At 50.1% G+C, this 15,091-nt stretch overlaps 1 protein-coding gene across 6 annotated transcripts in view; it reads right to left on the bottom strand.

Annotated features, from left to right (window-relative positions):
• FHAD1 (forkhead associated phosphopeptide binding domain 1) overlaps nt 1-15,091 on the bottom strand; it is a 126,317-nt gene that overhangs the window by 50,408 nt on the left and 60,818 nt on the right. For 5 of the 6 annotated variants that reach the window (XM_053575334.1, XM_053575336.1, XM_053575337.1 and 2 more), the window contains 4 exons: nt 11,343-11,426; nt 10,419-10,571; nt 8,966-9,161; nt 299-369 (listed from right to left, as the gene is read on the bottom strand). In XM_053575334.1, coding sequence (XP_053431309.1) covers nt 299-369; nt 8,966-9,161; nt 10,419-10,571; nt 11,343-11,426 — 504 coding nt within the window. Of the gene's footprint in view, nt 1-298; nt 370-8,965; nt 9,162-10,418; nt 10,572-11,342; nt 11,427-13,751; nt 13,860-15,091 lie in introns of all 6 variants that reach the window. The other variant, XM_053575339.1, reaches the window with a different exon arrangement.

Here is a 15,091-nt window from a genome sequence, read left to right as displayed (position 1 = left end):
GTCATTAAGTCTTTCAGGCTTTGGACAGTCTTTTCAGTGTGGAAAACACATTGTAGTTAGCCCAGGAGGCAGACAGGGGCAGGGGCAGCATCCTGCCTTTGTCCTTACCCTCCTGGGAGATCTTAGCCACCCTGTCTGAATATCTCTGTGTGTGAATGGAGGAATCATTTTACTTATTGAAAGATACAGACTGACATCATGACCGAGAAGGGAAAAACACCTTTCAAATGTATCACGTTCTATAAATACCAAGCAGGAGCTGAAATGAAAAAGAAAAAGAAGTGAAAGAATTAATTACCTGAAGTTCCTTGATCTGGTTCATAATTTTTTTATAATGGTCCAGAAGACATATCAGATACAAAGAGAATCCTTTAAAAAGAGAAGCAGGAAGAAGGTAAGTATCAATTCAGTCCAACTTCTTTGCTTTCCAAATATTGTCTTAACTAAGCTTGGAGACAGGCAGAGGAGGGCAATGGTGACTTCCCACGGAGGAAACAGGAGCTGGCATCTAATTTGTGTTTTTAAAATAGTTGATAAGTCTTGGTTGGGCTCACATCCACCTTCTTTTGGGAGGTGGAAAATAAAAACCCACTGATGGGGGGTGCTGAGTGTGGGGGATGGTCCAAAGCCATGCTGTCTGGGGGGCTTGCAGTTCAGCTGGAGAGACAAGGTCTACATGCCTGCTAGGAAACATGCAGTGACCCCAAGCAGCAGGTGAATGATGCTGAAAGAGATACGGCGTGTGAGGACCTCAGAGAGGGCCAGATCATTCATCTGCAGCGATCAAAGTAGGCTGCTTGGTTGAGACTGACTGGCTGTAGGCATTGTCAGGTGGGCAGAATTAGGAGCACTGGGGCAGAGTGCTTCAGAATAGGGGTGTGCCATGCTGAATGATGACCCTCAACCCAATGACATCGAGGTCCCAATTGCTGGAACCTGTGGATGTAATTTTAAAGGGCAAAAGGAACTTTGCAAATCTAATGTAAGTTCTAGATGTTAAGATGGGGGATTATTCTGGGTCATCCAGATGGACCAAGTGTAAGATTTGAAGATGCTACATCGGAGGCTTTGGAGACACAGGAAGGGGCCACGAACCAAGAATGCAAGGGAAGAAGCTGTAGCCTCTGAAAAGGGGAAGGAAACAGATTCTCCTCTGCAGCCTCCGGAAGGAACCGGCCCTGCTGACACTGTGACTTCAGCCCATGAAACTGAACTTGCACTTTAGGCCTCCAGAACAATAAAAGAATAAATGTCCTGCTTTAAGCCACTGAGTTTGCAGTGATTTGTTACAGCAGCCACAGGAAGGCAAAGGCAGGTGGGGTTTAGGGAAAGTCGTCCAGCAGGTACTGAGCTCAGCTGGGCTGGAGCAGATGGCGGTAGAGGGAGGAGCAGATGGTGGAGGGGTGGAGAAGGGGGAGGCAGAGCAGTGGTGGGACTGGAGCAGGGGCCCAGAGAGTGGAGACTTGATTTAAGCACCACTGAAAAGTACTGAGTGGGTCCCATGTGGCTTGGCGAATTCTTCACCCTACCATCCCCTCCATCAGCCCGTTTTACAGATGAGACTCTTAGCTGTGTGGCTTCCGTTGGTGTGAGTCCAGGGGCTGAGTCACTGCTATCTCAGCTGCCCAGTGGAGCAGAGAGCTGGCCTGATAAAGAGTGCTTTTTGGAATTGCTGGGTGCATTGGAGAGGCAGGAACTAGCCGGGCCTCTTTACTGTGGCTTGCCTGACATACCAGGCTTGACAATCCCTGGTCCGGCTGCCCTGCTATTGGGTGTTTTCGCAGTGTCCCTGGCCCTGCCCGCTGGCTGCCTCGGGCACCAGTCACCCCAACCCAGCAGAGACAATCAAGAATGTCTCCAGGCATGGCTGGATGTGCCCTAGCGGTGAGACAACCCCCTCCTGTGAGTGAGAGGCAGGGAGGTCTGCTAAGAGCCTGAGGGCGCCCACATGTGCCCTGGGTGGGGTGGAGGGAAGAAGTGGGATGAGACAATGAGAGAGAAAGCCTTGTTTGGGGGTAAGAATGGTGACCTGAGGAGGGAGACTAGTTAGAGTGGAGGGGTGGACAGGCTGGAGTGGGGATGGGGAGGGAAAGAGCCCCCAGCTCTGTTTCCAACTATTGAATTGGAGGTATCCCAGGACTCCAGAGAGAGACGGTCATAGGGAGCTGGACATGCTGACTGGCAAGGCCAATGTAGCCCATCCAGAGACCTTCTGTGAATTAGGAAAGTGCCTCTTCCCTCCTGCTGGGCATGGCCCCCAGCCTGGGTTCCTGCCTCGGCTGGATTCCCTGGACTCCCCACACGCTGTACAGCCCCGCCTGCAGCCTGCAGAGATCTGCATTCTGCGCAGGTGCAGGTGAGGCTGCTGGAGCAGGTGGGGTGGAGGGTTCTTTGTGAGGAAGGAGAGAGGGTGGGGGGATCAAGGGCCGGCTCATGTTTGTTAGGGAATTGGCGAAGGGGCTGCTGAAAACAAAAGAGTGTGTGTGGGGGGCGGGGAGGTGGGAGAGGCAGGGTGCACCAGGCCCCAGAGCTGAGGGTCGAGAGGGTTCCCAGGAGGAGAACCCAGAGTTCCAGGGAAGGCCAGCCAAGGGACGCCGAGAATGTGCTGGGTGGGTTAGTGTGGCAGGGGTCATGTCAGACACCTGTCAGAGAGAAAAAGCCAAAGTAGGGACTGGCTCTGAAGACAGAGGGTGCAGCCCCCTCTTCAAGCTCAGAGGCAGGGACAGAAGTAACAGCAACAGCAGGTGAGTAAAGGCAGCGGTGGCTACTGGGGAAGAATTATTTTTTCAGGAAGGTGGAGCCATCTTGATGTGCATGTTTGATGGCAAAGGGAAGGAGCTAAGAAAGACTGTAGATGCCAAATGGCAGAGCTCGCATCCAGGATCTTCTGCACAAGGTCCCCTGGGAAGGGGCGGGAAGGGGCCACATGGGAGGCAGGAGCTGTATCTGGAAGGAAGACCTGAGGGGAAGACGAGGAAGGAAGAAGAGAGAGTATGGAAGAGAGAGGAAGGGAATTGAACTTGTTTGGGCCTGGGGCCTTGCTTTTCAACGATGGAACTTTCTGGAAGAATGAGGGTAACAGTGTTAGGATAACAGCTATTAAGTCTTAAGCACCTGCTAGTATTAGGCACCAGGCCAGGAGTTTGACACATACTCGCTAAACTTCACTATAAACAACTCTTGAAGAAGCCTGTTCATCTTTATAGGTAAAGGGACAGAAGCCCACCGAAGTTAAACTACAGAGCTGGTAAGTGGTAGAATCAGGCCTAGGTCTGCCATTCTCTTTTCAGAGAGATTGGAGGCTTGAGTACAGGGGTGGACGTGCCCATGTGAGGGGACTGTTGGGAGAGATGTGTCGCAAAGATACCAAGGTGGAGGGAAGCAAAATGGCTGGGCCTATGGGACTTGGGGAGTACAGGAATGTGTAGTGGCTCAGCTGGGATGAGTCAGGGATTTTGCTCAGCTGCCGGCTATGACCCAGGAAGCAAAGGGTGAGCTCCCAAGAGGAAAGAGGGGAAAAGAGAGTGGAGGATGCTAAAGGGGGAAAGTGAGTTTCTAGATGAGATTAGATGTTTCTAGATTAGATGATGAACTGTAATCGTAATGGGATTTTGCTCTTTGGGAGAAGGAGCAAGTCTTTATTACACTTCTGGTTTCAAAAGCTGTATGTATTCATTATAAGAAATGCAAACAGGCTGGGTGCGGTGGCTCATGCCTGTAATCCTATTACTTGGGAGGCTGAAGCGAGTGGATTGCCTGAGCTCATGGGTTTGAGACTAGCCTGAGCCAGAGCGAAACCTCATCTCTAAAAATAGCCGGGCTTTGTGGCGAGTGCCTGTAGTCTCAGCTACTCGGGAGGCTGAGGCAAGAGAATTGCTTGAGCTCAAGAGCTGGAGGTTGTTGTGAGCTGTGACTTTACAGCACTCTACTGAGGGTGACAAAATGAGACTCTGCCTCAAAAAAAAAAAAAGAAACACAAACATTAAAGAAATTCATAACATGAGAAGTGTTCACTGATGCATCTTCAGTGCCCCATACAGTGGCTGGCACACAGTAGGCCCTCAATAAATGGTTGTTGAATGACTGAATGAAAGTAAAGGTCCCATACAATCTCACCCTGATGGGATAATACTCTTAACAGTTTGATGTCTCTTTCTCCAGATTTTGCTCTTGCTCAGATATTGACATTTAAAAAAACAAAACAAAACAAAAAACAGGTCAGGAGTGGTGGCTCACACAGATAGTCCCAGCTAGTTGGGAGGCTGCAGTAGGAGGATCACTTGAGCCCAGGAGTTGAGGCTGCTGTGAACTGTGATCCCTCCACTGCAGTCCAGCCTGGGTGACAGAGTGAAACCTTGTCTCATAAAAAGAAGAAGAAAAAGAAAATGTTATAATTCTATTAAATTTATTGTCTCAAAAAAAAAAAATAATGAAACCCAACAAAGGGAGCATACTACCCACAATGTGTTGTCCTTGATTTCTTTTTATTTGAAGATATCGTTTATCTTGGATATTTGAGAAAGATTGCTTTACCATACGAGCTGGAAAGCCTTTTATTTGTAACTACAGAAATAGACACAAAGTAACTGAGCTTGCAGAGAAAAATGTAAAAAATCTTTTCTTTCCCTTATCAAAGGGAAGCCTGAAAAAGCAGGTAGGAGCCGTGAGCTGTTGACATTCAAGGTTCCCATCAGGCTTTTCCTGTCTTCCCAGCTGGACTGCACAGCACAGAGGCAGCCACACGCCCTCCAAGGCCTCATCTCCTGGGCTGCTCATGATGTCACCCAACCACCTGGATCTCCCTGGGGGATTCGTTTCGGGACTTACCAACCCAGCTTGTTCTGGATTTTCCTTCCTAGGAGGATGTTCTTAAAGGCAGGTAGCATGGTGGCCACGGGTAGGGGCTCTGGGGTCCAAGAGGCTTGGACTGAGTCCTAGTGGGGCCACTCAGCAGCTGGGACACCAGGCCCATTATCCTGACTCTGAGAAGGAGGCGTGGGAAGGGCTCTTTTGGCTTCAACCCAATGGAGTGCTTGTGGCTAAGTCAGTCCCATGTGCTGCCAAGTGGAACTGGCACAGGCATTCCAGATGGAGTCACCTGGGCGTGAGCAGATCGAGCCACACTGCCCACGCACATAACTAGCTGGCTGCCACCCACATTTAGGCCAATTAAATCAAGTACTTGAGGCCGGTGACGTAGCAGCTCCTGTTTATGAAGAGCTGGCTGTGATCCAGGCACTGCCATTTGTGAATCATGTCATTCAGCCCTCACAATGACCTGTGAGACTCTGGAGCCATGAAGACATCCATTAATGTGCCCACACAATGAGTAAATGCACAGCTGAAATCCAACCCCTGGCCGTTGGTCCCCAAAGTCCAAACTCAGACCCATCACACTACACTACAAATGGGCCTTACTGGGCTACAGCTCAGATGCAGTTTACTTTGGGAATTCAAACTCTTAGCTCTGTCCCTGTCCAAGTTAATGACAGAACCTGTCCTCTGGGACATGTACCGGGTACCCTGGTAGGTCTTCAGAGGCAGGGTGGGGTCCTGGGAAAAGCACAGGTGGTGGGTCACCAAGACCTCAGTCTGAGTCCTGATGCTACCATGTACCAGCAGGGTGACCCTGGCTGTGCTTTTTAACATTTTTGAGCCTCAGTTTCCTTCCCTTCAGAATAAAGACAGAAATAGCATTTCCCTCCTTGGGCAGTGGGAGGATGAACACACACAGTGAGAATGCCTAAGATAGTGGCAAGTACCCGAGAAAAGCCAAACAGACTGAGCTTCTCACCCTTCTCCTAGGTCTGTGAGCACAGGAGGCTCCTAGGAGTGTTTGTGGAAGGGGATGGATAGATTGTGGACCCCTTGCCAGCCTCAGTAATGTCAAGTACCTTGGACCAATCACCTTATCCTGGTGGGATAATCATAAAAACATATATATATATATATTTGAGACAGAATCTAACTCCGCCTCCCAGGCTGGCATGCTGCGGAGCGATCGCAGCCTACTTTAGCTGTGAGCTCCTGGCCTCAAGTGATCCTCTGGCCTCGGCCTCCCAAAGTGCTGGGATTACAGGTGTGACCCACCACCCCTGGCCCAGAGACCTGTTTAATGTTGCTCAAATCTCATGACTCGGTGAAAATAGGAGAAAAAAATGCTGCCTAAAAATAGCATTTCTCTGTCTTTTTGCAATTGCTGGCCTGATTGGTTAACTTTACAACCCACCTTTCTTTACCTTAACGTGTGACTAGATTTACAGGCAATGGCTATAATGATGAAAATAGCCTTGGGAGTGGCGAGAAGACGGCGCACACAGCCTGGTCTTACTGTAACCAGGAGAGAGATCGTGGTCTGTCCTTGTTTTACTTCCCGCCTAGAACTCTGATCTGTGTTTTACCTAATTTCATGTAAGCTCATGACTCTGCCACAATTACAAGAACTTTCACACTCTGTGAGATGAAGAGGGGAAGGTTCCTATGTGAATGTTCATCTCGCTTTTGCTTCTTTTTTTTTTTTTTAAAGCGCTTGCTACCACCTTCTAAATACTTTGGGGATGTCCTTCTGGGGACGCTGAGGCACCAGAGCAGAAGGCTGCCCCTCTATACTTACTCGTTGCTGCCAGAAGGTCAAATTCACAGAGCCTCTCTACTGGTGATTTGGCAAGGAGTCCCAACAAGTTTTAAAATGTTGGTGTTCCTTTTTGTTTTTTTTTTTTTTTTTGTGTAGAGACAGAGTCTCACTTTATGGCCCTCGGTAGAGTGCCATGGCATCACACAGCTCACAGCAACCTCCAACTCCTGGGCTTAAGCGATTCTCTTGCCTCAGCCTCCCGAGCAGCTGGGACTACAGGCACCTGCCACAACACCCAGCTATTTTTTGGTTGCAGTTCAGCCAGGGCCAGGTTTGAACCCGCCACCCTTGGTATATGGGGCCGGCGCCTTACCGACTGAGCCACAGGCGCTGCCCCAATGTTGGTGTTCCTTAAGGTGTGGTCTCTGCCTCCCACGAAATACTTTCATGGGAGTTTAGAGCTTGCATGAAATCAGGCAACACGTGGATTTCAGAGATCTAGCTGTTCTTCAAGACCCAAGAACCGAAATCTTCCTAAGTGATACCACGCTCCCCTCCCTCCCTCCCTCCCTCCCTCCTTCAGATCTCCAGTGAGCTCCCACGGTGTGGCACATGCTGTCCAGGGGCTGGGGACACAGCATTCTCCTCTGTCTCCACACAAGATGCTTGGGGAACAGCTGCTCTTGGGCACCACATCCTGGGCATCTCTCATGCACTTCACACTCATCTTCCCTCTCAAACCTGAGCCTCATCCCTGTTGAGTTTTAGTAAAGGAAACATATCTGTTCTATACACACCAGGAAACTGGAGCTTGTGCAGACCTCCCTCTATCACTTCTCTTCCAACCATCTCCTTTTCACACACTGAGCGAGGCCTGTAGATTCAATTCCTTACGTGCCCCAGAATCTTCTCTCTTTCCCCTTCCCCACTCCTGCCCCACTGTGGCCACACAGCCTCCCAGCTGGGCTCCTGGGCCTCCACCTTTCAAGGCATTTGCAAACTTGTTCCATCAGCTCCCTTCTTAAAACCTTCCGCTGGCTTCCTGCTACTCTAAAGACAAATCAGAGCTTCTCACTAGGGCCCTGAAAGCTCCCCCTGGGCATGGGCCCTGGGACCTCCCTCACCAGCCTGCCCCGCCCTGTGCTGAGGCTGATTCTTTTAATCCATTTTCTCTGTGCTTCTCCCACCCTCTGCCCAGAGTTCTTTCCCCTCTAGTCTTTGGCAGACAACACCTATGTATCCTGCAGATGCCCCTTCCTCCCTGACCTGGTCAAGCTCTGCACATCTTCATAGCATTTATCACTATTCAAGTTTTACATTTGTTTGAGTGATATTTCCATCCTTCCGCCAGAGACCATAGCTCTATGAGGGCAGACATAATGCTAGTTTCTCCCCAGTATTTTATTATTAAAAAGTGTAAGTGGATGGTAAAGTTGGAAGAGTTCTACCCATACACACCCGCAACGCAGATTCCCTTTGGTCCTGACCCCTGACATCTATGCCCTGCTCAGTGGTGTCTGGCAAGCATGCAATCAATCTTTGTTGCACGAAAGGGGTTCATGCCCTCCCACCTCTATGAAAATAAAGATAAGAAGAGTGGGTATGTGTGCAGTAATGTGCATCTCAGCCTGATTTATGAGGGTGGAAAACTGGGAACTTAAACCCCTCTCCTAAGGGGCCGGAGAAGTAAATGACCGTGCATCCCGCGAGATGGGAGTTAGTAACCGCCATCCTTAACAGTGACAGTGCTGATCTGTGTGTGCTGACATGCAAGAGGTTTCCTGATGGTGTACCATTGCGAACAAAGCTCGAGAAAAACCGGGTGTCCCACTATACTCCTTTTTGTAAAATTAAAAAATCACTAAATGTTCAGTAATGCCTATCATGTGCTGGGCGCTGTTCTGAGTACTGTACACAGATCAGTGAGTTTCAATCCTCACTGGGACCCTAACAGGTAAGGTGTTCATCATCCTCATCTTACAGGTGAGGAAACTGGGGCACAGAGAGGGCAGGTCATTTGTTTAGAATCACACAGTCAATTCCATGGACAAGTGCCTGGGAAGTTACAAAATATAAAAGCAGGACCGTGGAGAGATATAAGTTAGCATAATTTTGGATTTCATTTTCCCTTTTGCCTCTATCATGTTTCATTTTGTCTTCAGTGATTGTGTCTCAATTGTATGTGTGTATATATATATATATTTTATATTTTTTTTAATGGAAAATCACTTCTCAAGTGGAGAAGCCAAGTTAGTCTTGGAAGGCCATGTCTGCTCCCCCACTTGGCCTCATTCCCCACAAAGCCTTCCTCGACAGATGTCCTGTCGCAGTGGGAGCCAACTCGACATTTTAGAACCATGCGACTATGTGAGAAAAAAAAGCCCCAGTAACCTTTGTCAGAGCCGGATAACTGGATCCCCAGGTCCCGGAGGAGCTGCTCCGTTTCCACCAGCCAGGCCAGAGAGAGGCCCAAGATGTCCAGCGCCACCTTCTGGAGCTCGGAGACAGGTGGGCTCACGTGCAGGTGCTGGAGCAGGTCGACCTCCTTCTTGAGGTTGCCGCTGCAGCAGGACATCTTCATGCAGGCCTGGAGAGAGAGGAGGTGGTGAGAAGCCCAGCCCCCTGTGCACAGAGACACACCTGATGCGATCTGCAAGGGACAACCATCTCCGCTTTGCCCCAAAGCAGGCAATCACACACGTGTTGGCTGCCCTGGTATGGCCTGGTTTTCTTTGGTGGAGAGGCAGATTTTACTTTTTTTTTTGCACTCAAATTTGCACTTCTGATGATCAAAGTGAACCCACTTTTAGGAATATGCGATCTCAAAGCTAAACTAACAGTTACAATTTGGTCAAAAGGAGAGCCTAAAGGTGGCTACTTCTGTTCATCAAAATTCCTGCCAAGATCGACACACAGGCTGGCGAGAAAGCATGGATTCTTTTTTTTTTTTTTTCGTGACAGTGTTTCACTCTGTCACCCTGGGTAGAGTACCGCGGTGTCATAGCTCACAGCAACCTCAAACACTTGGGCTCAAGCAATCCTCTTGTCTCATTTTTTCCATATTTGGTAGAGACGTGGTCTCGCTCTTGCTCAGGCTGGTCTGGAACTCATGAGTTCAAGCAATCTGCTCGCCTCGGCCTCCCAGAGTGCTAGGAGTACAGGCATGAGCCACCGCACCTGGCTAAAGCATGCTTTCTCTCTTTCTCTCTCTCTCTTTTTTTTTTTTTTGCAGTTTCTGGCTGGGGCTGGGCTTGAACCCACCACCTCCAGCATATGGGGTCGGTGCCCTAATCCTTTGAGCCACAGGTGCCGCCCTAAAGCGTGCTTTCTTGATTGGAAAGGGTGCTGACTAGCAAGCATTTGTACAAACTTTCCAAAGAGTAGCTACTGATTTCCAGACAAAATGGAAGCAGCTGCCGGCTCTGGTCAGCTGTGTTCTAGTTCAGGGGCCACCGGGCGTGGTGGGACCCTCCCTCCAGTCCCTGCTCCTCCACCCGCCAGAGGCAAGAGGGATAGGAACAGGCTTTTGTTGCTGGGCCAAAAGAGAAAACGCGGGCAAAGAGTGGGAATATTTCTTTGGTCTCTCTGAAAATAGCATAGGAGATTATTATTATTATTTGCTGAGCTGGGGGTACCCTAAGTCAGTACTTGAAGGTACTCAGGCACCAAGGTGGGAGGCTTTTCATGAGGTCCTTTGCTTTCTCTTCTCCAACAAAAGAAAAAGTAGATAGAAAAGCTGAATATTTCTGCCCAACTTGCTCCAAGAAAACTGGACAATTTCCCAAATAAGAGGCACAAAAATCAGACAAAGGGACCCTTTGTGGAAGGCAAGAGTAGTGGCCACCTGGCAGCTGTCTAGAGACGTCTTCAGCTTCTTAATGTCCTCGGTGGTCTGCTCCTGTTTGGCGCTGCTGAGCTGGGTCTCTTTCTGCAGAGTCCACTTTTTCTGCTGAAAGTGCATGCTGTCCTCAGTGACCTGGGCAATTTTCTCTATTAACTGGTGAAAAAAGACAAAGATGAAAACAATAAAAGATATAATCACAGGTGACTCTGGAAGAAGGGGGACTGGAGAGGGGTAACCTGAGCGCCATCTCAGCAGGGGAGGAGGGAGGTCCTGATGTGCTTTGGTAACTGCTTTGAAGGGGAACACTGGGTCCTATCACTAGGACACATCCCAGGATCAGAGATTATTTTGAAGAACCCAAGGCCCGTAATTGTTGCTGTAAGTTTGTTCTGGACTCTCTGCACTGTGGCAGTGATTTAGCACACTGAGCTGGATGCCACTAGCTTACAAACAGGTCAGCCTCTCCTGCCTCCCATGAGAGCTGCCCACGGTTGTTTTCTTACCTGTGCTTTGACACAGAGCACAGTTGGCGAGAGGGATGCGAAGAACAACAAGCCCATTATCACAACCAGAAGTCCGCCTTCCGTGCCATCGTCCTCTGTCCTCTTTGGAAGGAGCACACCGGAACCCACAGCCCCTACCCTCCCAGTGCTAACGGAGCCACAGTATGCGTGTCTGGGGACCAGAAGTGAGCCCACATGGTTTAATTTGATTTTTGCAGAATCATTTCAAGGGAGTTTAACTGGCTTTTACTTTAAAAGCCAGGAAATCCCATAAAATCAAAACAAATCTTTATGGTGTAGCAACAGTGCGAAAAATATGCACCACCAACAAAAACAGAAACATATGCTCCCAGGGTCTGGAATCCAGATCCCTGAAGAAGAAAGTGAGAGATGTCTGTGGTGGCGAGACAGGCAGACCCACCTGCTGGTCGGTGATGGGCTTATCCTGGAGTGGCTTTGCCCGTCCAAAGGTGGCCTTGATGACTTGACTTCTGAAATGTTCCAGCTGCGGCACAAAGGGAGGGTGACAGGGTCAGTGGGGGGCAGTGGGAGCTGGCAGGTGGGGGCAGTGCGTCCCTCTCGGGGTGCAGGAGAAACCACTTGGAGGGGTTTGCACGCCTGAAGGATCGTTTTGTGTTGTCAGAATCTTCACCACTCACTGGAGGTGACAGTGAAAAAAAAAAAGATAGAAGAAAAAGGAACAGCAGGCTTTAATTACTTCTTAGGCCTGCCTAACCCAACCAGTGCCTGTGGTCAGTGCACACACATGTCTCAAACCCTCAGAAGAGTCACTCGCTGCCAATTACCCAATGGGGAGTCTGGGGCCGAGAGCGTTCTTCCATAATTGCTAAGTTGGCACCAGACTGTGAGATAAATATTGAGGCTGTCAGCCCAAGTAAATTGTGTAGTCAGCAAGGGAGCCTGGGGAGAGGAGAACGCTCTCGCCTTCCCCCCATGTCCCGGCCCATCAGTGTCCTGAAGACGGTGTCCATTGCCTCGTCTCAGTCTTCCCAGAGCCCAGGACGGTGCCTGGCACAGAACAGCTCCCAGCAGACACTCACTGAGCGCTGAGCACAGAGGCACCAGGAAGAGTCAGTGTTCTCTGCTTCAGCCCAGGCAGCTCTCACGGAGTACCTCCTGGGTGCTGGTGTTTTCAGATTAAGGCTGGGGAAACAGCACAGTCGCACTAAGTCAGGGCTTACAGAATTACAAGCGCCAGGTGCCCTGTATTCCATCAGGAGTTAGAGGCCAAGGAACCTGACTTTCTCTAGGAATTTACTAACGTGTCGACCCTTGGCTGGGGCTTATGTGGTCATGGAAGGCTCTGGAAGCAGAGCCCTGAAGGGCCCCAAAGGGCCAGTGAGTCAATGTGGGAGTCAAGGGGACCCAAGACGCAAGAGTTTACTGCACTTGGGGGAGTCTAGTGGTAGATGTCCTAAGGACAGACCAAGGGATGCCAGGCCCTCCAAGCCACGGGGAGAGTCCCTGCTCACCCGTGGAACTGCCTGGGCAGAGGAAGCCCTGAGAGTGGTGGTCCCACTGCCACCAAAGGCTCTCTATCAGCATGACTACTCAGGGTAAAGGGACAGGTCCTCTCAGACCATCACCTTGGTCTTGGAGTCACTCATCAGGGAAGGGCAGAGTGTTTGCCAGGGGTGTCGGCCCTGGAGATACAGGGGTGGGAAGGCCCTGGTGGCAGAGACAGAGCTTGCATCTGCAGGGGTCTCATTGCCTCTGGGTCCTCCTGGATGACCTCTGCCCTGAGCTATCATGAGGAGCCCAGCTCTTGGGCAAAGGGCACAGGTCGAGCCCTCAATGCAGTTGTGTATTAGGGGTACAGAATGCAGGAAAGATGGGGAGGGAGCCTGGGGCACAAGGAGAGAGCCATACTGTCAGGCTCTCTGCTCTTGATAAGGGGCTGATGCCCCACAGAGAAATGACACTGGGGGTGACAGGGTGGACATTGGAATTGCAGTGCGTGGGGACAGAGCCCCAGTCACAATACCTGGTTAGGGCCTGATGGTAGCCCAAGGAAGGGCTTTGGGAGCTGGGCTGGGTGGTGTGGTTCACAGACTCTGATGAGTGACATGGGGGGCCCTCCCTCCCAGAAATAAAGGTTACAAACACACACACATGCAAAGCATTCTGTGGACCCCTAGAGCCGTAGTTGCCAGGAGAGGCACCCTTGTGCAGGAGACCAAGGTGGGCCGCCCTGGCTGGGCCATATTCAGGAGGGTCACGCCCTCCCATCTCCCTTAGCCTCTGGTGGAGTCTTGTCTACACGTTCTGGCCCTCGCGACTGCACCATGTGTAACAGGAAGGGCCACTGGGCTGTCCTGGGCCAGAGCTTCCGAGAAGTGGTGCCTGCAGACAGCAGGGTCAGAGCAGCCCACCCACCACCCTGGCAGAGACTTCTCCATCAAGCATGCTCTTTAGACCCCCTGGGGCTTTACTTTATTAAGAAAAGCAGCAGCACTTCCTTATGGATGCTGACTGTGACATCTGCGGGGGGCCCAGGAGGAAGAAAGACTGTGGCAAATTTAAGGACACAAAATCTCAGGGAGAAAATATTAGAAACACCATGAGGGTGATGGAGGTCGGTTAACTGGGGCAGGCACCGAGCCTCCGGCCCGGGGAAGCCTCTTTAGTGATGTCTGCAGGGACAAGAGGCACAGAGAGCCTCTGTCCAGGAAATAACCGGGAGAATCACATCGTGGCTGTCCTCTCCCTTGGGCTGGCTTCCTCCTGTCTCACCCTCACCGCCGCTGCTTGGGTGCAGAGAATCACCAGGGTACGTGGGTCAGTGGAGGGGGCTCTGGAACATGCCTACCTGACCCACTGCCCTTTCCAAATTGCCTTTAATAAGGCTCTCTCTGTTCCCCATTTCTTGCAGCTGAAGCAATTTCCTTCTGGAATCCGCCTGAAGCTTCTCTTCAACCTGAAATGATGATGAGAGCGTGTGCTTGCCGCTAATGGGACCACAGTGCACTCCTGGGAAATCCCTCCAGGAAGTCTAATGGCTGTGGGGTGCCCCAGAGGGGGAGGGACAGCTGCAGCCCATGTGGCTGGGATCACAGGCATGTGCAGGCTGGAGGCAGGCTCTTGAGGTGCCATCCGCTGGGGGTAAGGCCAGGCTCTGCACCCTGGGCTCTACAATGTTTGTCCTACCCTGGACTCCACTCCCAGCTCAGTCCCTCACAAGCTGGATGACCTCGGGAAAGTCATTTCAGTGCTCGGTCGACTCAACATCCTCATCTGTAAAATGGGACGATGATACTATTATCCCCCTTGAAGAGTTTCTGTGGGGATTAAACATGCTTAGAACAGTGCCAGCACCCTGTAAAGGTTCTGTGTTACTTGCTTAAAAGGTGGTGGGGAGAGGTTGGTAACTGGCCCATCGTGGGTACTTGGTAAACGTTACCATTGGGTTTTGAATTGTAACTATTTATTGTTGCCATTTTTTGCACACTTACTGAGGGAAACCTCTCTGGGAGGCTTGATAAGCAATGACTATTAAAAAATTGTAGCCTAAAAAAAAAAAGACATTTTGTAGAGGGTGGGTGGGGGTGGGCGTGGGTGTGGGGGATGCCTACTTACTTGCCTTACTTGGCTAACCAGCAACTCTAGGCGAGCATGGGCATGTTCGATGCTACCCTCTGCTGGTCACTATAGGATCCTGCAGCTGCTCAGTATATATATATATATATATATATATATATAATATATAATATAATATATATAATAATAAAAATAAATATATATAAAAATAAAAATAAATATATATATTTATTTTTATTATTTTTGGGGGGCAGTTTTTGGCCGGGGCTGGGTTTGAACCCGCCACCTTTGGCATATGGGGCCAGTGCCCCACTCCTTTGAGCCACAGGCGCCACCCTCAGTTTTTAAAAATTTTTGAACAACAAACATTTTTTGAGCACCTGCTGAACCAAACATTCAGGCACCAACAGGGAATGAAGCAAAGTCTCCTAAGTGAGAGGATTTTGTGCTGAAATAACTTCACAAGAAGGGTCACCAAGATTTAATAATAATTAACCCTTCAGAGCTTTCTTTTGAGTAGTATGGTGCCAACACTTCATAAATCAACTTATGAAGAGCCTCCAACTAGCAAGTTACCCTGGGAGATCTGCTAACCTCCCCGGGCCTGGCTTC

This window comes from Nycticebus coucang, chromosome 22, assembly GCF_027406575.1.
Source record: "Nycticebus coucang isolate mNycCou1 chromosome 22, mNycCou1.pri, whole genome shotgun sequence".
In the NCBI taxonomy this organism is placed as follows: Eukaryota; Metazoa; Chordata; class Mammalia; order Primates; family Lorisidae; genus Nycticebus; species Nycticebus coucang.
This window is presented reverse-complemented; position numbering and strand designations above follow the sequence as displayed.